This window comes from Cornus florida, unplaced genomic scaffold, assembly GCF_030987335.1.
Source record: "Cornus florida cultivar Cherokee Brave unplaced genomic scaffold, ASM3098733v1 CherokeeBrave_3.0.0_Hap2_Chr09, whole genome shotgun sequence".
NCBI classification, from domain to species: Eukaryota; Viridiplantae; Streptophyta; class Magnoliopsida; order Cornales; family Cornaceae; genus Cornus; species Cornus florida.
The window spans coordinates 45,075,412-45,101,253 of record NW_026775579.1 but is presented as its reverse complement, the minus strand read 5'-3'; the positions used below and the strand labels follow the sequence as shown (position 1 = coordinate 45,101,253).

At 38.0% G+C, this 25,842-nt stretch overlaps 1 protein-coding gene across 8 annotated transcripts in view; it reads left to right on the top strand.

Annotated features, from left to right (window-relative positions):
- The window catches only part of LOC132273790 (SUMO-conjugating enzyme SCE1-like), a 28,935-nt gene extending 6,544 nt beyond the window's left edge, over positions 1-22,391 (top strand). For 3 of the 8 annotated variants that reach the window (XR_009470253.1, XM_059774854.1, XM_059774856.1), the window contains exons 3-4: positions 116-209; positions 1,087-1,284. Coding sequence is in view for 6 of the 8 variants with exons in the window: in XM_059774854.1 (XP_059630837.1) it covers positions 116-209; positions 1,087-1,120 (128 nt within the window). In the remaining 2 variants the exon portion in view is untranslated. Of the gene's footprint in view, positions 1-115; positions 210-1,086; positions 1,285-13,693; positions 13,733-21,521 lie in introns of those variants that run through there. The other 5 variants (XR_009470252.1, XM_059774858.1, XM_059774857.1 and 2 more) reach the window with 4 other exon arrangements.
- The last annotated feature ends 3,451 nt before the right edge of the window (positions 22,392-25,842 follow it).

Here is a 25,842-nt window from a genome sequence, read left to right as displayed (position 1 = left end):
CTGTTGATCCCAACAATTGAATCTTTTTAAGCCACTCTGAAGGGCCAGTTTTCACAATTGACTCAATCTTCAACCTGCAATTTCCTGATCTTTATTACTCATGTTGCATTGTTAGGGTGGTTATTCACTCAAGATTCAATTGTGAAAACTGGTCCTTCAGCGTGGACAGGAACTGCTGGTGTTTTGCAGTGTGTGTTCGTGTTGATCAGGTAATTGCCTTTTTTTAAGCTTCAAGATTGCTTCCTGTGTTCCGTTTTTCCAGTTAACATTATTGAGTGTCTGTGGACATTTTTTTTCTTTTTTTTCTTTTTTGAAAATTATGTTTGTGGACTTGTTTGTATAGATTAAAAACATAGAAAAGCTGTCCCCATCATGTATACATCATGCACCAATTAGAGACATCTTCAATATCTCTCTTCTGTTGGGAAAAGGATAAAATAAGATAACACAAGGGAAAGAACTGCCTGACCAAGCCATCACCTTTTGTTGTGAGCCTGTGTTAATCATTAGTTGAATAGCAAAGTATTTGAACCTTACAATTGAGATTAAACCTTACATTAGCGTGTGTCCATCAAATATTCTGTGTTTCTAACTTATAAGATTAAACTTTACATGAAATAATTGAGATTTATGTCGCATGGATTTGAACTTTGGAAACTAGACATGATACATTTCTCATTATATCAAAGTATTTGAAACTCTTGTTATACTTCTCCTTATAATTATGCAATATTATGTCATACCAACTGATCGAGCTAGGACATAGAGTTTGGTATGACAATCTGTCTGTACAAGTGTGAAATAAACTGCATGTGATTGCATAAGCTAAATGCACTTGATGGCATTTGCCTGAGCATGTCATTCTAATTGCCAGGGTCTCTTTTCTGTTACATTGGTCTAAATGTCTCTCTCTCTCTCTCTCTCACACACACACACGTATGTGTAACCACACTGCATATTCGAAAACATTCTCACATCATTCATGACTGTATGATGTAGTATTCTCGAGCACAACCAGAAAGAGATGGACAAAAATATGCCCTCCTGTGTCATTCTCTCCAATAACAAAAATATTGTTCTTTGCAGTGGACTGATTTATTGGACTTCTCATTCTGAGTAAGCCGGGGCAAATCAAAATGTCTTACAATTTGGAGCTGAAACTATCACTTCGGGGATTCTTTCATGTATGTATGATCTTAGTCATTTATGGATACACAGTTCATTGTATGGGATTGTGAAGAAATCAATTCAAGATTACAATAAAGAAAACAGTAAATTTCTCTCTTTCAGGATAAGTATGCATATTGGTGTCTTACTGCAATCCACAAGACCAATTATTAGCCCACCATCAACCTTCTATACGTTGGGTTTTTTAGACTAAACGTATTGCTTGTGTGTAGTTGAATAGTTCACTAACTAGGGCTTCATTTCTTATATATATGGTCTAATTCTGATCCACAGTTGATTTTGGAGTTTCTCGATGCCTCAAGCTCCTCTTTTACCTCTTTCATGGTAGGCCTTTTGCGTCCCTTCAATCGTAAGCATTTTTTTGCTACCTCAGCTACTCCTTTTAGCTGCTCAGCATGTCCCTCTTTCTTCACTTGATCCTCCAGGATTCGAAGCAGTGACCTTCTTTGAGTGAAGAAACGAAATACATTGCTAGACCCCTGTCCTCTTCAGGTCTATCTAGAGAGAGAACATTCTTCCCAGTTAGTAGCTCCACAAGGACAACTCCAAAGATATAGACGTCACTTTTCTTGGTTAATAAGCCTGAATAGAAGTACTCGGGATCTAAGTAACCAAATGTCCCTTGCACCAATGTGGGTAGTTGAGTTTGATCTAAAGGAACCAATCTTGAAACTCCAAAGTCGGATACTTTTGCAGTGTAATGATCATCCAATAGAATGTTGGCAGATTTGACATCTCTATGAATTATATTTATTGGATAAGAATGCATATGCGCAAGTGCTCCAGCAGTTTCTGCTGCTATTCTCAAGCGCAGTTCCCATGGCATTGAGGATACACGACCTTCATCATGTAAATGGTGGAAGAGGGTGTTGTTGGTGATAAATTCATATACTAGTAGGGGAACTAGTGTTTCTAGGCAACAACCCAAGAGGTTCACCACATTTGGATGCTTGATTTGGGAGAGAATAACTACCTCATTAACGAATTGCTCATTTTGGCCTCGATCTACCCCCTTGGACTTTTTGACGGCGACAACCAAATCATCTTTTAGAGTTCCTGCATAAACTGTGCCATAACCTCCTTGATCAATAACATTGCCATCACCGAAGTTGTTTGTTGCTCTCTTGAGCTCCTCTTCCATAAAAATCTTGGCTCCTTGAGCAGAACCTTTCCTTTTGCAGTTGGAAAACAGTTGTTGTAACATTATACCACCGTTCTGCTTAAAAAAAGTTTCTCTGCGCTTCATGATCTTCTTTTTGCGGACTCCCCAATAAAAGACAGAGATGATGACAAACATAAACACAAGGCTCATGCGCATGCCTATATTTAAGTGGGGTGAAACATTAATCTCAAATAGTTTTGCTTATAATTGACAAATAGTATGATTGGGGGGATAGAAAAAATGAAGCATGTGTTTGGTTCTTAAAATTGCACGTTTTACTTCAAACAGAGGCACTTTATCAAGTGCATTCAAGTTTATAACTAAATGGTTCGCGTAGTGTTATCAAGATGTTTCTTTATTATTTTAGAGACTACTTTCTATGAGGTTCACAAAACAGTTTTATCTTTACTTACCCACAGTGGCCTTAGTTTGCAAGCAACCTTGTCCACCTTTTCTGCCATCTCCATGGTAACCCTTAGGACAAAGACAAACATATCTCCCAGCAGTGTTCCTACAGATGTGTGTGCAATCATTGTGGCCTTGATCGTCACACTCATTGACATCTGAAAACGATTAATTAAAAAAATATAATATATATATATATATATATATATATATATATATATATATATATATATATATTTGTGCAAAAACTCCAAAGCCCAGAAGAACGATATACAAAATAAGTACCTTTGCAACCGTTTGGGAGGTATGGGTTCCCCTGGTAACCCTTGGAGCATCTGCAACGATATCCTGCACCATCATCCCAGTCATAGCACTCGCTATTCTCCTGACATAGATAACCTGTCTTGTTTTTTTTAGCTTGTTCACATTTTGTCTCACCGACTGCCCAATCTAGCACCATAGGGAATGGATTGAGGTTGGGTAAGTAGCTATAAAGATCTAGTGATGAGAAGTCATAATATTCTTGTTCAACCACAAAGGCATGGCTGCACGAGCTGAAGTTGAATACATCCACAATGCTAAAATAGTTCTCTACCACTATCTTGAAGTCCCGTAATCCTTTGGGAATGTAGGTCTGGCAACAGCCCGTGCCTGAGCACGATCCATTGATTAATTTATACGTCATGTTATAAAAAGACTTGCAACTCGCGGATGTGTAAGTTTTCCCCAGAAAAACAATGATGGCTCCTGTAGTATTACAGCCTACGGCAATGAACTTGTTTCTTGTACTTGAGAGGGGGAAACTAGTTGAAAGCTGTTGATCCTTGGTGGTGTAATGACCCTGCTGGCAATCAGAGGCAATCGGGGACAAAATTCGCAGTTGACCCTCTAGTGCTATGTTCAGGACAGATAAATTACCGTTCAGATACGTTTTGGAGTAGGTACGTGTGATCAGAAATGACTCGTTTAGGTAGCAGCCTTCGCTCATCCCAAACGGATATGGAATTTTGAGATTCCCACATCTATCTTTGCAGCCAGGCATGCCTTGAGTGGTAGCAACTCTAGCTATTATTACTGCTAGTATCACCCCTTTCACCATAAGCCTCAGAAGCATTGCGTGCAAGTCCATGGTTTATCTGTTACATGCCTAGGATGATTGCAGAAACAATGAAACCTTTATGGTTTATTTGTGTATATATATTATATTACGTAGAATCATTTTGCCGACTATAGAATTTCTTCCATTTAGGAATAAACTTACCTCATTTTGTTTGTCTTGTCATTAAAAATGTATGGTTCTGTTCAAAATTATCGATCATTTTGTTTTATTTCGTGTACAAAAATATTATAAAAATTGCAATGCTCTTGTTAACCACACTGTTTTCAAAAAGCAGCCAAAACAAAGTGAGAAGTCAATTTTTTTTATGCGAATAGTTTCCAAAACATCAGAAGGAAGCACAAAATTTGCTTAGATTAAGAAGAGACGTGTCGATGTTAGAGCATTGTATGGAGAAATGAGCACAAAGTGTGTTCAGAACCTGAATGGTATGAAAATTTGTAAATTCATTTATGTAATGGGTAAAATCAACTGGTATATTTTGCATTTTGACTGGTACAAATTTGTCCAGTAAGAAATCAACCTGTTCACTTTTAATTCAAAGTGGTTTAACTTGCTCCAGCGACCAATTAACTAGCGCTGTGTATTTTCAACTGGTGTATCTTGGACTCAAATTTTTCTGAGGCACAACTTTGCAGAGGAACAAACTTGAGCTACTTCAGGATTGGATCAAGATAATTAAATTTTATTAGAACAAATTTATTTAGTTGTAAGCTTTTAAATTATCAAATTTGCCCTTTTTTTTCCAATCCCATTTCTTTTCCTTTTCCAATTTCAAATCCCAAAAGAAATTTGTTCCAATCCAAGTGCTATAAACGTCATCTACATATGTAGAAATATCTTGTTTAGTAAAAAAGCATGTTCATCAATGGGGTATCATGTATTTGTAGACAGCAATGGATGGGTGTTCTTTTTGTGTCTTTGGTTGTGTATGTATACATTTGGCACTCATCATTTGCTGGTTTAATCACATGGACAAATACCATGAGCTAAACTCAATATCATATCAGTCAACAATCATAAAAGCAAAATTTCTGTGTCAAAAAATACAGTAGAATAAATAAATCCATAATTACAAGAATAGGCAGATTACGACTATGCCCTTGCCACTGTGAAGGCAAAAGGCACATCCTCTGCTCTGATTTCACTTTGAGACTGAACAAATTCAAAACTCAGTATTTGAAGAGTAACAATCCCAACATCTTACTTAGGGAAAGGGCAAGGGCAAATCCAGTGCATGGTAATCTGTTTCCTTGTTTCGAAATCGTGATCATAATAAAGCAATATTACCAATGCGTCAAGGCTCATCCTCTAAGCGCAACATCTTACATCACTTTGTTATATGTCATTCAACTATACATGTAGAAGAACTTTGTATGTACCTGTTTTTCGATGATTACAGAAGAGTGGATTGAGGGAGAGAAAACCAATCCAATCTGAGGACTTGAGCAATGGTAGAGAAGACAAAGTCTGGAGTACATGGTCTAAGCTTCGAAATTCTTGTCCTTTCTTTCCTGCTTTTGCTACCTCTTTATAGTCCTTAGGTCATTCAGGTGGTATTTGTTGGGCCTCCGGATCAGATGAGTCAGGGCCCATGTCCCTTTATGGGTCATATTGCCCTAATCCCTATCATTTCGGTTATGCTGCCAAGTGTACACTTTTCCTTGAATGACCTAATTGGGGCTAGCTGTAAAGGTGGTTGTACTTACTCTAGCCTATCTTTCGCTTTTATCCTCAAATTGGGTCTTGCTTTAGCAAGACTTGGCTAATTTTCCATCCTCCATTCCAAAGTCCCTTCTGCATTCCCCCTAGTCTTACCATTATTCTTCGTCTTTCATTTTACTTGAAAGAATATGGTTTGGTTAGATCGGGGTTCAAGACCCGTCGGTTGATAGTTTGTGGCTAGGTCAGATCGAGGTTCAAGACCCGTCGATCGACGATTTGTGACTCGGTATGATTGAGGTTTAAGGCCCGTCGACCGACAATTTGTGGCTCTGTCGGATCGAGGTTCAAGGCTCATTGATCGACAATTTGTGGCTAGGTCAGATCGAGGTTTAAGGCCCATCGATCGACGATTTGTGGCTTGGTTAGATCAAGGTTCAAGGCCCGTCGATCGACAGTTTGTGGCTTGATCAAATCGAGATTCAAGGCCCATCGATCAATAGCTTGTGGTTTGGTCAGATCGAGGTTTAAGGCCCGTAGATCGACAGTTTGTGGCTTGGTCGGATCGAGATTCAGGGCCTATCAATCAACAGGTTGTGGCTTGGTCAGATCGAAGTTTAAGGCCCATCGATCGACAACTGCTTTTGCTGAGATAGGTTCCTGACATTGACTAGGTGTTGGTCATTTTATCTTTTTGTTCAAAGCTGGAACTGGTGTGGGGTCAGTTTGACTTGACTCTTGATGACGTGGCCTAAACCACGTCCACAAACTTCAAGAACAACATTGGAGAGACAACAATTCACAAATCTGAACTTCTTGTTGTTTCATGCTCTTACTTTTTGTATTTAATTTATACCAAAAAAAAAAAAAATGGGTTGTGTCACCTTTCAAAGTGTGTGGTAAAGAAATAAATTAACAAAAGCAATCAAATTAGGAATTCAGCATCTACCCTGAAATATTAAAATTTGTTTTCCATTTTTAAAGCCATCTGATTGAGAAAACATTTCATATAAGTATTTAAGTTGGGGCATCTCGTCTTAATTTTTTTCTTTTCTGGATGTTGCCACCTCTTCTCAGTTCATTTCTTGTGAAGATCTTAAGAGATTTTGGTTAGATGAAGAAATCTACTTTAATGAATTACCACTTGTGCTCAAGAAACAACAAAATTAATTATTTAAGTTATTTATGCAAGGGCTATAATAAATGGTTAGGTCATTCCCATACATGCAGGAGTGCGACTAGTAATATATATATATATATATATATATATATATATATATATATATTTGTATTAATTCAAATTTTAAGAGAGATATTATTTTTCATCGACCAAACAATGAAAAATTCAAAAATTATAATAATTAATGAGCTTGAAAAATAATTAACTGTAGATACCTGTTTCTTGTGGGTCCTGGAAAAGTCAAAGAGATCTGGGAATATACCACTAAACAATGTGAGGAATGCAGAAAGGTGGAAGAAGGGAGAGAAAACCAGTCCAGTGAGAGAATTTGAGCAATGGTAGGGAAAAAGCTGCCGTCAGTTCTCTATATCTTTCCTCTTTTGTCCGTGTCTCCTTTTGTAGCCATAGGTCAGTCAGGTGGTACATTGTGGAGCCTCCAGTTTAAGAACGGGTCAGGGTCCTGTTTCCCTTGGATCATGTTGCCCTAATCCCTACATTTCTGGAGATGCTGCCAGGTGTACCTTTCCTGTTGAATGATCCAAAAGTGGCAGGCTGTAAAGGCAATTGTACTATTCCAGTTGTCTTTGCTCTTATCTTAAAACTGGGCCTTGCCTTAGTGAGCAAGACATTACTAATTTTCCATCCTCCATTCCAAAATCCCTTCTACATCCCAATGTCACCTGGAGAGTCCTACCATAACTCTTCATTACTCCAGCCTAAGGTTGTCACTCGTGACCCCTCGAGTCTTTCAATTAGTAACTTTGGATTACCTTAGATCGAGATTCGTGGCTAAGTCGGATTGAGGTTTAAGGCCCGTCGATTGACAGTTTGTTGCTAGGTTGAATCGAGGTTTAAGGCCCGTTGATCGACAGAGGTCAGATCGAGGTTCAAGGCCCATCGATCGACAGCTTATGGCTAGGTCGGTTCGAGGTTCAAGGCCCGTTGATCGACAGTTTTGTGGCTAGGTCGGATCGAGGTTCAAAGCCTATCGATCGACAGTTTGTGGCTAGGTCGGATTCAAGGCCTATCGATCGACAGTTTGTGGCTAGGTCGGCTCGAGGTTCAAGGCCTGTCGATCGACAATTTTGTGGCTAGGTCGGATCGAGGTTCAAGGCCCGTCGATCGACAGTTTTGTGGCTAGGTCGGATCGAGGTTCAAGGCCCGTCGATTAATAGTTTTGTGGCTACGTCGGATCGAGGTTCAAGGCCCGTCGATTGACAGTTTTGTGGCTAGGTCGGATCGAGGTTCAAGGCACATCGATCGACAATTTGTGGCTAGGTCGGATCGAGGTTTAAGGCCCATCGATCAACAGTTTATGGCTAGGTTGGCTCGAGGTTCAAGGCCCGTTGATCGATAATTTTGTGGCTAGGTCGGATCGAGGTTCAAGGCTCGTCAATCGACAGTTTTGTGGCTAGGTCGGATCGAGGTTCAAGGCCCGTCGATCGACAGTTTGTGGCTAGGTCGACTTGAGGTTCAAGGCCCATCGACCGATTGCTGAGTTGGACCAAGGTTCGAGGCCCAGAGGTTAATTATTACTTGTTTCGCTAACGTGGCTTTTGTCCAAGTGTTGACCGTTTGTGTATTATAGTGGGGTTATCTTTACCTAGCCCTTGGTGACGTAGCTGAACCACATCCACATTTAGTCCCCCTGCACGTGGCGTTTTGAATTTTGAAATATAAAGACAAAACGACACGTGCATAAAGACACATTGATTGATGTTTTTGGGAAACGATGCCTATTCGGCTACTGGCAGTTATATTTTTAATGAGTGGTTAGTGGGTGAACACGACGGTACTGTTTCTTCGTCTTCTGCAACGCCTTAACTGTGGTCTATATAAAGGGTTGGGTATGGAGAAAGGAAGAGAAAGTTATGAATAGAGATTTACGAAAAAAGCACTGTGTGAGAGGGGTAGAGCTTGGTTAATTGCTGGGAGTGATACACGTACGTGTGAAAGTGATAAAGAAAACATTAGTATCGAGCAGTGAAGGTGTTTGACAAAATGATGAAGAGGAAACAGTTGACCAAAACCAGTGAACCAGTGCTGGAAGTGCCGTCAGAGGAAGAATGGAAGAGAGCTCCGTTCTTTGGGCCGGGGGATAGGTTCTGCACGTCTACTGGAGACATGGCCAGACACGAGATTGACAGTGGGGTGGCCCAGTTGATGGAAGAGGAGGTCACCGTGGAAGAAGGGGCTCCGCCACCGGCGGACTGTGTGCACCGATTTGCCATTAAACAGGGGATATATCCCTATTGTTTTATGCATTTCAAGGCGCCAGTGGGCCCATGTGCTGTGATAAGCGCTAAAAAGTGCGCATTTAAATCCCTTAAGCTCGAGTATTCTAGAACCTTTATCTATCTTACTTTCCCGTTTTAGAATAATTTCATGTTATTGCCCTTTTTAGGTGCTTATCCCCAAAATAAGTCAATTCAGCCAAATTAGAGCATAAAAGAAGCAATCCCAATCTGAATGGAAGAATTGAGCAAAGTGGAAGCAAAGTGGTGGAAATCAGCAATCTTTGATCGATCAGGAATACTTTCGATCGATCTCACATTGATCGATCTCACCTCACCATAATGGATTAGACCTCTTGTCCTTGTCCTCAAAGAATTTCCATCTTCGATCGATCCAATTTTATTTAGATCGATCGAACTTCCTTGATTTTATCCTCACCTACCACTTTTGTCTTTTTCCCAAAATATCCCAAAAATATCACGGATTTGTCTTATTCCAAAAAGGCGCTGCCAAGGATTGATCGATCTGGCCTAAAATCGATGGATCTGGCTACAGTTCGATCGATCTCATCTGAATTCGATCGATTGAACCTCTTCAAGTCCGAATTAAAACAGAGTCCAGCTCATTAAAAAATGGCTCATGGTGCAATCATTAAAGGGACCCTAGTGCACGAGACCTGATCATTGGGTGTCACACTTGAGCTACCTATAAAAGGATTTTGAGCCATTTTTACATCATATCTTCATATCATCATATCTTGAGAGAACATAACTTAGAATCATATATCTTGGAGAGGAGGCTAGAGCTTAGAGAGACATACACTATTTTGAAAGTTCTTCCATTCTTGTAGGGTTTCCATCAAGAAGAAGAGCATTTCTACCATGGAGATGGCCCTTGAGGGTTGGATGACGACATCAATGAGTGGCTAAACATCTTCTTAGGGCTAGAGTTAGCCCTAAGCATGCCTTTTAGACCTTAATGCTTTGTATTTTGAGGGGATTTGTGTTGTAATGTTGTCTTGGCACTTGATTTTGTTAGACCAAGAGGGGGGGGGGGGTGAATTGGTCAACTTAAGCTTTTTCTTCAATGAAAGCTAAACCAAACAAACATGAATCAAACACCTAACATAAGGTTTACAAGGAAAACCCTCTCAATAGGGAAAAACCTTGGTTCATGGCCTCAGCCAATAAATCATCCACTAGCTGCAAGCAAGCTGTTACACACTTAGCTGTCTGACTCTCTGCACACACCCTTGTATCAGAAGTAGACACTAGCTTTCACACACTAGCCCAATAAAGTGTATACAAACACTCCCCCTGTCCTAGGCAACCCTGCCAGGACCAAATAAGCTCTCTAAGCTCAACCAACAATAGAATAAAATGTCAATACAACAGGAACAATGTTCTTAAGCTGTTACAACAAATGAGAGTACAATACACAGCTTTAAGTTGATAACAAAGTGAAACCCTAACTTCTCTTTTCTACAATTAATTGAATATACCTTCTAAGGCAGAATCCAGCTTTAACTGAAGTACTCACTAGGTTCCCACAGCCTTGACTTAGATCAACAAACTTGCTCAACACAATCTTAGACAAAGAACAACAAGTTCTCAACAGATTTCTGCACACAAAGCTTCAAAACCCTAAGCAAGGGTATAACTGTCAAATCACCCTGTAGCCTTACCACTGACTTTTCTTCTGTATCCACAGCCTTGACATCTTCATACAATCTTGCTCAAGAGATATATTCAATACATAGAGCAAGGAATAACAATTTCTGATCACAAAGGGCAACAATTTCTGATCACAAAGGGCTTAGTCTCAACAAACCCTACCTTTTAAGCTTTCAAGGGTAAAACAATAATGTGGCCTCAATAATACCCCAAACTTTGCACCCATAGACTTCAATATATAAGATACACTTGCTCAGTTTATAGAAACAATTAAAAGTAGCAAGATATAACAAAGTCTAAGCTCACAGCAGCTAAATCAGAGTTTAAATCTTAAATCTCAGCTTTTGTCAACTAAAGACTTAATAAGCTTCAAATCCTTCTCAACATAGACATTCATAGCTTCAACTCAGTATATATAGCTTGCTCAATAACATTAATCAAGTAATATAGGCAAGAAAGAACAATGTAGCTTGAATACATCAATTAAGCTGCTCACAGCAGGTTCAGGTTTGCAGCAACTGAGACATCTCTGTTCAGGGGGTATAAATGAAAATTTATAGTTTCTCAGACCTGGAAAATCTTCTCACAATATTGTATCAACTTCACACAAAAGCTTAGAAGTTAAGCACATCAGTATACAGGTCAAACTCAGCTCCAAAATCTGTACTCAATCAATTTCTGCAGAAACCCTGCTCTCAAGGACTGAAGTGTAATTTCACAGTTGCACAGCCTTGTACTCGAAGTCCTCAATCATATTTCATGATAATACACATGCTCAGATAGTAAGAACAGTAAGTATAGCATGGTAAAGAATATTCACTGCTCAAATCTCAAATTTCAGGCTTAAAACCCTAGAAACTTAGGTTTACAAGGTCAAACAACAAGGTGGTTATATTTCTGGCAATTTGTGAACTTCAACAGCCTTCAATCAATGATAAAAACTTGCTAGAATGATTAACTTGAAACTTATAGCAAGATACAACCATTCTCTTCACATTTCAAGAGGCTAAACCAGAAAATAGCTTGAAACTGAGATATGTGAACTCATAATAATTTTCTGTGCAAGTTTACGCATATACCTGAGTTCTGCAGATGTAAATTCGTGTCCCAAGTTTGCTCCAACCTTCACATAGCACCTGGAACCTCTACAACCAATTTTGACCCTTCAATCCAGCCTCAACATCAACATAAATGCATCAGAAAATTCTGCTTCACAGGTTCAGAAACTCTTCAATGAATTAGTGCATCTCATAGTGATTTCAGAAATTAAATTAGCTCAGAACTTCAATTAATCACTCTGAAAGTCACTCATATTTTCAGCTCTCGAGTTTCATACTCAATGCAGCTCAAGATTTAAAAAGAGGCTCAATATTTGCACACGTAGCTGCTGCTCTATAACAGTATATTTATACACTGAATTTGTTGCCCTAGTGTGGATAAGAATATTCCCCATTTAGCCAATCATAGATAGGGATATATACAGAAATTATATACCATGAATGGACCAAACAATCCCTGTACAACCCTAGCTTTTGTCACACCAACCACTTTTTTTACAGCCCTCACAGGTCAATGAACAATGCTGAAATATACAGCAAAGAAATGTATTTTTGTGCATAATTTTCTCTCACCAGGACCACTGTGCACGTGGCACATTGCTGTGAACCCTTTAACAGCCTTGAGATATCAATGTAGTACCAAAATTGCCCTTGGAATGATTCATTTTGTGTATACAAGCTAAATGATGATATTCAGCAAATTTTTCTGAAGCAAAGATACAATGCACCTTCAGAAAATGTTTCCAATCATACACTGCAAATTAGATAGATCAAAATACCCCTGAGGATGTAGGTAAAAATACTGAAATGCCCTTGCTGAGAACACATATCCCTTGGACCAAAACTGTTTGCTACAGCAGCCTTTTCAACATGCAATTCAGTCCTTGTATGGTATTTGTCATTCAAGAAACAAGCCTCAAGATAGGTGATACCATTTAGCCCAAAGACTTAGTATTTATCATTCAAAGAGCAAACCACATCAACAGATTTATATATGAATCTTGTTCTAACAAATATTTGTGTTCATTAATACTTCCAATTGATCATTTAATTCTATCCATATGTCTATGTTTGCTAGAGTAGATGTTCATGCGTTTATCTCTTGGTTTTATGATATTGATTCATATCTATGTACATTAATGCTATGAATCTAGAGATTGTCAAGACATAGTGCTTATATAGAATACTCTTGCGGTTTGTTTGATGGTTCATACTCATTTTTTGATGGATTGTGCCTCTACCTTAGTTTAATTAGTTTAATTTTCATGTCCTTAGCATAGAAGTAGTGTAGTTGTTTTACTTTCTTAGATGTGAAGACAATCCATGCTTGTTGTTTGATGTTCTATACTTACGAATGCAAGTAGTATAATTCTCTAACTTGGTAGTCTGTTGATTGTGAGCTTAAAGGAACGATTAATGGCTTAGTTTGATATATGTGCTATTCACTAGGTTGTCTAGACAATATATGTTTAATTAGTCAATCCATGCTTGTTGATTTAATTAATCACACCTCTTTGAATTGTAACACATGTTTCCCCTCATTTATTACACATTGAATGTCTAGAATGGTGATGTTTAGTGGTAATCTCTAGATCCCAAGACCTCTCTCTCTTTTGTTCTCTACCCTTTTATTTACTTTAGTTGTTTATTATTGAATTCATTTACATTGTTGTTTAATTACCTAACAAACAATCTTTTGATCATTCGACCTACTAATCCGATCTTGTTTCCATATTAACATAGCCCTCAATCCCTTGGAACGATCCCTACTCACCCTAGTTATATTAGTAGTTAGAGGTAGTAGTGGCTCTTTATAAATTTAAATTTGGCCACACTTTCATTGCAATTTGGGGTGTTACGACACGACCACACCAAGTTTTGGCGCCGTTGCCGGGGACTGAATTGGCAACGCCATGTTTTGGAAACAATTAGGAATTAGTACTCTTTTGATCGTATCTTTACTTTACTTACTTTATTTTTAATTATTTATTGTGTTTGTTCTTATTTGGCTAGGTGATTTGAGCAAGGAAGTTGAGCAAAGGAGAATTGAAAGTAAGGAGCTAAGCTAAATACAAAAAGAGTTAAAATCTAAAAATTGCAAAGCTAAACGGAAAATTGAAAAATGAATTGAAGTTGCTTAAGGACCCTTTGTGAGATCTTTCTAACTCAATCTCAAGTTAAATCGTCGGCCCGCGTGATGCATAGTTCTTAAATTCTTAGATAAATCGTGAGCCCGCGTGGAGGCAATTTACTTTTTCTTTGCATATTGTTCAAGCATGGGAGTATGGGATCATCGTGTGTGGAGATTTGTTGTAGGGGTGAAGTGATTGCTATTTGCTTGTTATTTGTTTTGCTAGTGCATGCATGGTCATAGGTTATTAAATCCTACTCTTGTCCCTCCTAATTTGCATCTTGAATCGATTGTTCGTGATCCTAGGGAAAGAGGTAGTTCACATCACTCCATTTCATCAATGGAAGAGCAACATGACGACCATGTGGAGGACCTTGGTCATATAGACCAACAAGGCATCCTCTATACTAATGTGCATCATGACAACATCCAAGTACCATTAGGCATGCCTAGATCATTCATCCCGCTACAACAACAAGGCCAAATTCCATTGGGAATGCCTCGGCCAATTTTTGCTCCACAACCTCCCATGGTTCAAGTTAATCACGGCGTTCGTTTAGCACCACCGGTTGGGAATCCTCCCATTGCTTTGCGTGATTATTATGTTCCAAATGAATATAATGCACCAATATGTATTTAATTGCCCCATTTAGAGCACATCACTATCAGATTAAATCGCAAACCATTCAAATGCTTCCTAACTATCATGGACTTCCAAGTGAAGAGCCGTACAAGCATTTGGATGAATTTCTTGAAGTGTGTTCCACCGTGAAATACACGGACATGCCAGAAGAAGTGTTAAGACTCAAACTTTTTTCATTTACCCTTAAAGACAAAGTAAAATATTGATTCAACAATCTTAGGCCTTTTTCGATAACTTCTTGGGCAAAAATGCAATAAGATTTCTTGAAGAAGTACTACCCGGTATCAAAGACCAATGCTATGAGAACTTCCATTCGTGAATTTTCTCAAGGGGAAGGGGAACTGTTTCATAAGGCATAGGAAAGATTTAATGACTTGCTTAGGAAACAATTAGTCTAATACTTCTTTGAAAGTTTGTCGGATAATCAAAAAGGAATGGTAGATGCATCTATGGGTGGTTCTTACCTTGATAAATATGAGAATGATGTTTGGTAATTATATGAAAGTATGGGTGAAAATTCCATGCATAGATCTTTGCCCTCTAAAAATGGTAGACTTCTAGGTAGAAAGAAGAATGTCGGCTTATATCAAGTTGACAATTCAAATGACATAGCCGCCGAGGTGAAATCTTTAACTCAAAGGTTTGATCATTTTTTGGTCAACCACAATTCGGCAAATCAAATGTCTTCCTCCCCCAATCATACTTATCATGCATCTAATGAATCTTGTATGACTTATTCTAATGTCTTACATACTACTTCCAATTGTCCCCATAGACTTGTGCAAAATGAGCATCATGAACAAGTTAATGCTACATTTGTCAACCAAGGGAATAATCCCTATGGCTCACACTACAATCTAGGATAGAGGAACCATCCAAACTTCTCTTGGAAAAACCAAGGGGACCCATGGTGGTTTTCAAGGAAAGTATGTTCCGCCTCTAATGCAAAGCCAAGGTTCCCAAGGTTATAGGTCTTCGTTTCAATCATCACATAGAAACCAATTTTCTAACTCTCATTTTCCTAATCAATCATCTTATTCCCAAGGAAATTCTAGGAGTCCCACTTTTGAGGAGAAAGTGTTGACCGCTTTGGGCACTCTAGAGGCAAACACTCAATTGCTTCATTCCCATTCTCAATCCATTGCTAAGCTAAAAACCCAAGTCAGGCAAATAGCTAGTACCTTGAATGCTAGAGAGAAAGGGAAGACGCCTCTAAATGCCCCACCAAAGCAACAATTCGTTGTAGAAACCAATGAAGGTCACACAATTGAACATGTCAATGCGGTGACGACTTTGAGAAGTGGGGGAATTGTGGACAATCAAATTGGTGTCCAAAATGAAAAGAGTGAACTGGTGCAACCAAAAGTTGACACCTATCCCGTTTCACATTATATTCCTCTTTCATTGCATGTGCATGATCATCTTTGTGAAAAAGTGTTAAAAAATGATTTGAAAAGTGATTTGAAGAATGAGTTGAAAACTTTTTGTGTCGAAAATGATTTTGAAAAAGACTTTGAGCTAAAAGCTCCATTTCCGGACGCATTGAAAGGGTCCATTTCTATTGGAAAGCAAAAGACCAAGGTGAATGAAATCATCGAAGTGTTTAGGCAAGTGAAGATTAATCTTCTACTTTTGGATACAAATAAGCAAATTCCGGCTTATGCTAAGTTTTTAAAAGATCTTTGCATCCAAAAAAGGAAGAACAAAAGCCAAGCACCAAAGAAAGTTGTCTTGACCGAGTAAGTAAGCTCTATCTTGCAACACAACACCCTCCCAAAGTTTAAAGACCCCAGCTCACCTACTACTTCTTGCATCATTGGTGACCATGTCATTAATCGGACTCTTCTTGACTTAGGAGTAAGTGTAAATCTTCTTCCTTACTCGGTATATGTTAAATTGGGCTTAAGAGACTTAAAACCGACGTCAGTAGTTTTGCAACTTACCGACCGATCCATCAAAAAGCCCCGAGGTATCATTGAGGATGTTTTTATTAAGATTGATAAGTTGTTCTTCTCCGTTGATTTCCTTGTCATTGACATGGAACCGGTCCCAACTCCCAAGAATCAAAATCCTGTTATCCTTGGCCGTTATTTCTTGGCAACCGCAAATGCCAACATAAATTATAGGACGGGGATAATGAAAATTTCATTTGGGCATATGAAGGTGAAGTTGAACATTTTTAATCCAACCCCAAATTCAATGGATAAGCATAAAGAAGTGTGTGTTGTGGAGAAGTGTGTTGACAATGAATGTAACAAAGTTGAGTCGTTGCTTGAAGGTTAAATTTCCAAAAGTTCATCTTCCAATATGATTTCTAAAAATGTTGTTTCAAAAACAAAGTTTGAAAGGACATGGAAGCCCAAGAATTGTATAGACAAAAAACCGTCAATCTCTTTTGATTCAAATCCAACGAGTTCTTTAGGGAATAATTTGTTGGGTGGGATTCAAAGTGCCATTTACCCCGTCAAGGAGGGGATCCATCATAAGATTTTTGATCCGGGCTAAAAGAGCCCAACGTCTTGTTAAAGACAGTGTTTCGTAGGGTTTACAACCCTATTCCTCCCTCATTTCTATTTTAACTTTCATTTCTTGCGTCGTCTAGATATATTCTGGGTTCATACACATTGATAAGGACTTTGGTTGGGAATGCATGCACTTTCACTTTCAAATTAGGCATTTTGCACCTGTTCGATCGATCTCAAAAGAGGTTCGATCGATCGAACTGCCAACCCTACATCTAATCATCTCTCTGTCCCATCGAGCGTAATTCTCCTGCATATTTTAGCTCTCTGAGTATCATGCGAACTTTATTTCCGATCAATCCGAGTGTTTTGAGATGGATCGAGATTTTCTCAGATCGATCTTCATTCTATACTTAGAAAATTTTTGGAACCCATGAAAAAGGCCTCTCTGTGCATTGTTCGAACTTGTCTGTAGGTTTTCACCTGTTGAATCGATCGAAGTCTCTTCCAGTTGGATCTTGGATTGATCGATCTGTGTTCCTTTGTTGACTTTGACTTTGACTGCCCTTTGAATTTTGAATTTAATATAACAAAAATGCAAAAATATTTTGAATTTTTTATTTTATTCTCAAAAATTCCAAAAATATTTTTAGTTTTAAGAAATTTTTCAAAATCCAAAAATATTTTTCCTCTACTTTATTGTATTGTATTTTTATTTCAAAAATATTTTTAAAAATTCTAAAAAGATTTTTATTTGATTTTTACTTTTATTTAATTTGATTTAATTTGATTTTTATTTTTTTCTTTTCCAAATATATATATATATATATATATAATAAATAAATAATGCTTATCGTTTTGCGAGGTTAAATCGATTTGAGTCCCTTTCAGATTGATCTTTGTTCGATTGATCTGATTTCTCAGTGATTAATCAGACTCGTCGGAAACAGTTTTTAAAAGTAGAAGCGAAGGGTCATTTGGATCGATTTCAAAGATCGATCTCAGGCCCTAGCTTTTTCTCGCCACTGCCCACTTTCTTCCCAACCTCTGGCGAATCTCCGGCAAGCTTCCAGAGCTTCAAAACTTCCATCCTCGCACTCGATCTCGTCAGCTCTCATTCGTCTCCACTTCTCTCACCCGATTTGGTAAGTTTTGCACTTTCTTGTCGAATCCAAAGCTTCATCTCTATATTTGAGACCTGCCATGATAGATCTGAGATTCCATTATTGATTTCTTGCTATATATAAAGTTTCAAAACACTCACATATATATATATATGTATATATATCTATATATATCTATTTTGCCCGATTTCAATCCTCATCAGCTGATACCAGATTACAGTCTTCTGTTTCCGCATCATCTTCTTCTGATGAGGCTAAGCATGAACCACCTCCTTCACCACCACCAGCACTACCAGGCTAGATCCAAGACAGGCCTAGTAGGAGATATACACATCTACAGGTGGCGCATGAGTCGGTCTTCAACATTGCCTTCTTTTCCCGGTCAGTTCTGACTCGGGCGGCATTTGATGATATTGACCGGCGGGGCATATCAGCCATTTTTGCTCTAGTCACTTATCCAGTTTACCCGAGGCTCGTCCGGTTGTTCTTCCAGAACCTCCGGTCGGCCCCGAGTAACCTATCGGAGCTGCGGACTACTATAAATGGCCATCTAATCCACATCACTATTAAGTCATTAGCCACTTCTTCTCGATGCCCGCATATCTGCCCTCCCGGCCTTTATTATCCTATTCTCAGGCGGCCATCTGATGTAGACATGACCGTTACTCTGATTGGCCACTACAGTGATAGCGAGACATTCGCCACGAGGACTTATCTGCCCGATGATCTTTGGTTCTTCGATTCGGTCTTGTACCGAAATGTATTTATGGCAGGCCATAAGATCCAGCGGTGTTCAGACTTTTTGGCTGCTCTTTATGCCTTCTATACCGGGCATTGGTTCTCTTTTCCTGCACTTATCTGGAGTGTCATGATGAGGTTATATGCGAGCTACATCAGCAAGGCCAAGCCTAAGCGAGCCACTTTCCCCCTTTTTAGACATCTTATTACACAGATCCTCCGGGACCAGCATTATCCCTTTCACCCGGAGGAACATACTAAGTCAGGGGCTTGCCACTATGGCAAGAAGGATTAGAATAAGAGTTATAATGCTCTTATCAGGAGCTTAGAGTAGGAGACTATTTTGGCAGCTAAGGAGGCGGCGGAGTTAGAGGAGGCAGAGCAGGTAGCAACAGTAGCAGCAGCGGCAGAACATGATCCAGTAGACCCACTATAATACCCCTAATTTTAAAAGGATAGTCACGGTAGTTTATTTTATGGTTTTATTGTAATTTTTGCATTTTTATGTATTTGTTTGGCTATTTTCTTATTTGTTTTAATTATTGTTAATTAATTGAATTAATTGTAGTATTTGTTTTATTTAATCGAATTATTTAATTGAATATTTATTTTAATTATTATTATTTTTTCTTTAATATGTTTTTACGTGAAAATTTGATTTAATTGTTTTATTGGTTTCTTATTCATTATTATTTTAGGGTTTTAATTTCTTCACGGTTAGCCGACTTAGTCTCTTCTTAAGATTGGAATTAGGTTTTCCTTAAGCCTGTATAAATTTATCATTAGACGTCGGCTTAGGGTTTAGAAATAAAAAAATCCTATTCATGTATACAGAGAGACGGAGAGAAATAGAGAGAAACAGAGTGCTTTGGTTAGGGTTTAGCTAGGACTAAGGTTGAACCAAGGAGGAATTAATGGGGTGTTGTTCCAGGGTTGAACCAAGGAGAAGATAGAGAGAGAAAACAGAACGTTCGCCGGAAACCTTAGGAAGACGACGCTGAGATTTTGAACCAAATCTTAAAGGCAAGTTCTATTCCTAACTCTTTCCCTTTAACTTGTGTTCTTTACATCTCTCTTACAATTCTAGGAGTAAATAAATGTTAGATTAATCTGGTTTGCATGTTTAGGTTCATCTGTGATTATATGTGTTTACATGTTTAGTGTTTGCTTGTTTTAATTCTTCCTTGCATATTTCTTGTTCTAATTGAAGTTAATTAATGATTTTTAAAATCTCTAGAATACACTGGGACTTAGTATTAACCAGTAGGAACATTAACTATGGAGGACAGAAGGAATGGAAGTCGCCGTAGGTGAAACGGGTGAGGGAAACAAGCAGTAGGGGTTTCTATGAGTAGAGGCGGCTCCCCACAAGGGTGGAGCCGGCTCTAAGGCAGGTAGAGGCAGCTTCACATGGTGTGGAGCCTGCTCCACTCAAGGGGGAGGCGGCTCCCCATGTGGGGGAGGCGGCTCCACCCCATTTTGATGCATTTTTGGCATATTTTTGCTTCTGGGTTTGGTTTTTGGTCTTTCTGGAGTATTCAGGGACTGTACATGGGAACCTAGATGAGTTTTGAGGTTGTATTAAAGCTCTAGAGGGTGTGGGAATGAATAATAAACCACTTAGGGTTTATAGGTTGAACAGTAAACAGTTCTTAGCAAGTTATGCAAACTGTAAGTGGTTGCAAGTGGTTCAAATTGCTTATGTTGTTCTAGCAATTTCCTGTGAATAATTATCAAATTCTAATCATGTATTAGTGGTATAAAATAAGCATGTTAAAATCTATATATTTTTATTATGCTTGTTAAGGAATAATTGATGTTTAAATTTCAGCATTTATCGCATCAATGGTTGGACTGGTAATATGAGCATGATAATTAGCCAATGTTTATTATGCTTGCTATGGAATTAATTGATGTAGAAATTTATTTATGTTCTCTCAATTGTACGGATTATGGGGATAAATTGATATTTATATATATTGTTGTATTGTCAATTGCTGGATTTTTGGTTGTGTAGTGTAAAATCAACATATTAAAATACATAACTTTGGTATGCTCATTATGGAACAATTGATGTTTAAATTTAATATTTTTATTCTCAATTGTTGGATTTATGGATTAGTTGATATTTACATGCATGGACTGTATTATCAACTGCTAGATGGATGGATTGTATGCATCGGTATGGGATGATGGCATATTAGGGATGGATTAGTTTCAAAATACTAAATCCTACCTATATGGAATAAGGGAATGGATTATAAAAAAATCCTACTTATATTTAAGTTAAAGAAGCTGCACAAGCTGAATAACTAACTGGACTACTTGCCATCTATATTAAGTTAAAGAAGTTGCACAAGCTGAATGACAAACTGGATTGCTTTTGGATGGATATGATGGGACTTTAAGTATATATTTTTGGTACTGCGATATGAGCTTGAGTCTCAGGATCGACGGTCAGGGAGCATATATGTAGTAAGATGCGTAGCTGGCTATGTTGGTTGAGGTATACCCTGTTTAGGCTTAGGTACTCATGCCCACTCAAATGCGTTTTGCATGTTGCCTTCTGTTCAGGTTGAGACCCTCTTCATAGTCCAGTGAGAGTCCCGTAGTGTGGATATATATATGTACGGATTACATAGCTATTGTTGAGTTGTTTAGGATGTACATGCGTATCAAGTCTCTGTTCGGATTGTAGTAGGATAGAACTTGTTTGTGGGCCTAACCCACTTCTATTTTTCAGGTGTTCGACAGTTCCAGTCGTAGGCTTGATCGTGCTGAGCAGAGACTATCACTCACTCTTTCGACGATGTAGGACTTCTCTCCATGGTTTAGCTTTGGATGTTCTTTCAGTTATTTACATTTCAGTTTGGATTTTTATTAGGGGTCCACTAGAGATGGATTCCCGAGTTGTTTAAACTGTTGGAGGTTTTGGAAGGATTTGGATTTTATTAATCTTAAATATTTAAGGATTTATATTTAGAGATCTTTCAGCTTTTAATATTTTTTCTTAATTTATTTTATAGTCTGTGTTCGTTTTAAATATTAATTGTTTGATATTCCCTCGGGTTTGGGCTTGGGACTGATCAACCCATGTCTCGGATCTGAGGGGTATCACACTTACTGGCGGCTGCGGATGCATATATGGACATAGATTTAGAGCGAGAGCCTCCAGCAAAGTCACCATATCACTCTCCGGTAGGGTCGCCATTGCATTCTCAGGAGCAGGGTTAGGATATACCTCCAGTTCATGATCTAGTTATCCCTGACACTCTAACTCCGACACCTAGCCTAGAAAAGCGTATACAGACCTTAAAGGACGCGGTTGTCTCTTTTCGGTCGAATGTGGCCTCTCTCAGCACTGATATGACTACCCTCCACTCAGATGTCATAGCTGCGCTGCAGGATTTATCCAGAGATATCTGGAGATCATGCCCTGCTCGCCCTACTTCTTCTACCTGATCTTTATCTCTATACTTCTCTTTCATCATTTTATATATATGTGATACGTTACTATTATTTTGATACTGCTATTTTTGCGGCCAGTCTGTTGGCCCTGATACTGTGATGTACTGTACATTATTCATCTCTTTCTATGCATGCTATGCTTGGATGTCAGATTCTTATATTGATATATCTATCTGTTCTTGACTCCATTATCAGGTGCATCCCAGTGACTTCAGTGAGAGAGAGTACTGCCCAAAAATTTTTAAGACCATCATTTTTCCTCTCTCCTTAGTTCATTTATTATCCCATTTACACTTGCTTGTCCATTGTGCATTGTTATTATCCCTTTTGTTATCTGATGAGATTTCGTCCCAGTGCTATTTTTTCAGGACCACAGTCAATCCCAAGTTTGGGGGAGTTATATTACCCACTTCAGATATTTATGTCCAGGCCATTCTTTGTCTTAGCTGCACTGGTATACTCTTTCCTTTGTTCTCTTTGCACATTGAGGACACTATGCCATTTAAGTTTGGAGGTAATGGGTGTTTATTTGTATTGTTTGCTTTCAATTCAAATTTTGAGCATGACTTGTGTATTTGAAAGATTTTCTATGATTGGTCCATGACTAGCTGTGACTTTAATCTTTTGAGGACTATATTATTTAAAATTTAAAAATTGTTTGACTTGAGAGTCCAATACTCCTTGTAAGCCTTGTGGTTGCCATTTAGGAGTAAATTTTTCAAAAAATTGATATCATGCTTGCACTTATGGTCCACATCATCGTGATTTTGTGATTGTTTTAAGATTCACTCTAGGATTCTACACTAGCATAGACGCACACTAGCATTCATTTATGGGGTATATGCTTTGTTGACTATTGAATTGGTTATATCCCAATTGGGCTAGTAGTGCATTGAAAGCTTTCATTCTTGATAAAAATGGATAACAAACCCTTTTCATTGAGTAGCCGAGATTCTAGCCTCATCAAGTATCGAATTTCTCGCGCCGAAAGGTGGAAGGCCCAAACTCTAGGTTAATAATTGAATTTAAAAAATAAAAAAATAAAGTGAGGACTTCTACCAAAAGGTAAGAAGTGAGAAATGATTAAATGGCGGTTGTTTTGATTTGTAGCCTAGTTGATTTGAGTTTGTAAGTCTTTAGGGGTGTTTGAACACCTAGTGCCCTAAAACCGTTTGGTTTGGGAGTCATTGACCTAACGCTCGACCTCATGGATCACTAGAAAGCTTAATAGATCAACATATTGCACTATGCTTCCATCTTTGATCCTTAGGGATAGATTAAACAAAAAAAAAATTGAAATTGAGTGAAAAAAATAAGCGCAACTAGATCAATAAAGCTTTAATTAAAGGTTCACTCTTTGTCTTGATGATCGGTACTAGATTTGTGTGCTAGTTTGAGGGTAAGGATGTGATCATTTCTATAGTTGGCTTAGATAGCAGCATATTTGATGCCGGTCCACTCAAAAAGGATTCTAGTGTTGTTTTGATTTGCATGATCATTTTCTTGATGTGTGGAGGACCATACTTGCTTGTTTGATGTTGAGATTTTGGAATATTGCTTGGAAAGTGTTGAAAAATTGCATACTTGAGGTAGTTTTTTCCTAATGTTTGTTTGCAATATTGGTGCCTCTTTAGTCAGATGAGCTTAATGTTTGAGGGTATCATTTCTGGAAACCCTCACAAGACTTCACTCATCCACTAGGGGTAACCTAGAGGTTTAAAAGGCTTGTTGCATATGCTAAATGCAATCGTGTTCCCTACGAAAGTGGCATTTTCCATTTGTTGCTTTCTAGTTCATAGTTAATTAGTTATTCATTTCATTCCTTTACTTTGTAGTTCATTGCTAGAGACTAGCAATATTTAAGTTTGGGGATGTGATGAGCGTAGAAAAGTGCGCATTTAAACACCATAAGCTAGAATTTTTTAGTACTTTTATCTATCTTACCTTCCCATTTTAGACTAATTTCATGTCATTGCCCTTTTTAGGTGCTTATCCCCAAAATAAGTCCATTCAGCCAAATTAGAGCATAAAAGAAGCAATCTCAAGCTAAATGGAAGAATGGAGCAAAGTGGTGGAAATCAGCAAGCTTCGATCGATCAGGAACACTTTCGATCGATCTCACATTGATCGATCTCACCTCACCATGATGGATCAGACCCCTTGTCCTTATCCTTAAAGAATTTTCATCTTCGAACGATCCAACTTTTTCCAGATTGATCGAACTTCCTTGATCTTATCCTCACATACCACTTTTGTCTTTTTCCCAAAATATCCCAAAAATATCTCAAATTTGTCTTATTCCAAAAAGGCACCACCAAGGATTGATAGATCTGGCCTAAATTTGATGGATCTGGCCATAGTTCAATCGATCTCATCTAAATTCGATCGATTGAACCTCCTCAAGTCTGAATTAAAACAGAGTCCAGCTCATTAAAAGATGGCTCATGGTGCAATCATTGAAGGGACCCTATTGCACGAGACCTAACCATTGGGTGTCACACTTGAGCTACCTATAAAAGGATTTTGAGCCATTTTTACATCATATCTTTATATAATTATATGTTGAGAGAACATAACTTAGAATCATATATCTTGGATAGGAGGCTAGAGCTTAGAGAGACATACATTATTTTGGGAGTTCTTCCATTCTTGTAGGGTTTCCATCAAGAAGAAGAGTATTTCTACCATGGAGATAGCCCTTGAGGGTTGGATGACTACATCAATGAGTGGCTAAACATCTTCTTGGGGCTAGAGTTAACCCTAAGTATGCCTTCTAGACCTTAATGCTTTGTATTTTGAGGGGATTTGTGTTGTCTTGACACTTAATTTATATATGAATCTTGTTCTTAAAATGATTTATGTTCATTAAAACTTCCAATTGATCATTTCATTCTATCCAAATGTCTATATATGCTAGAGTAGATGTTCATGTGTTTATCTCTTAGTTTTGTGATAGTGATGCATGTCTATGTGTATTGATACTATGAATCTAGAGATTGTCAAGGCATAGTACTTAAATAGAATACTCTTACAGTTTGTTTGATGGTTCATACTCATTTCTTGATGGATTGTGCATCTACCTTAGTTTAATTAGTTTAATTTTCTTGTCCTTAGCATAGAAGTAGTGTAGTTGCTTTACTTTCTTAGATGTGAGGACAATTCATGCTTGTTGTTTGATGTTCCATACTTATGAATGCAAGTAGTATAATTCTCTAACTTGTTAGTGCGTTAATTATGAGCTTAAAGGAAGGATTAATGGCTTAGTTTAATATATTGTGCTATTCACTAGGTTGTCTAGACAATGTATGCTTAATTAGTCAATTCATGTTTGTTGATTCAATTAATCACACCTCTTTGAATTGCAACACATTTTTCCCCTCATTTATTATAGATTGAATGTCTAGAATGGTGATGTTTAGTGGTGACCTCTAGATCCCAAGACCTCTTTCTCTTTTGTTCTCTACCTTTTTATTTACTTTAGTTGTTTAGTATTGAATTCATTTACATTGTAGTTTAATTAACCAATAAACAATCTTTTGATCACTTAACCTACTAATCCAATCTTGTTTCCATATTAACATAGTCTTCAATCCCTT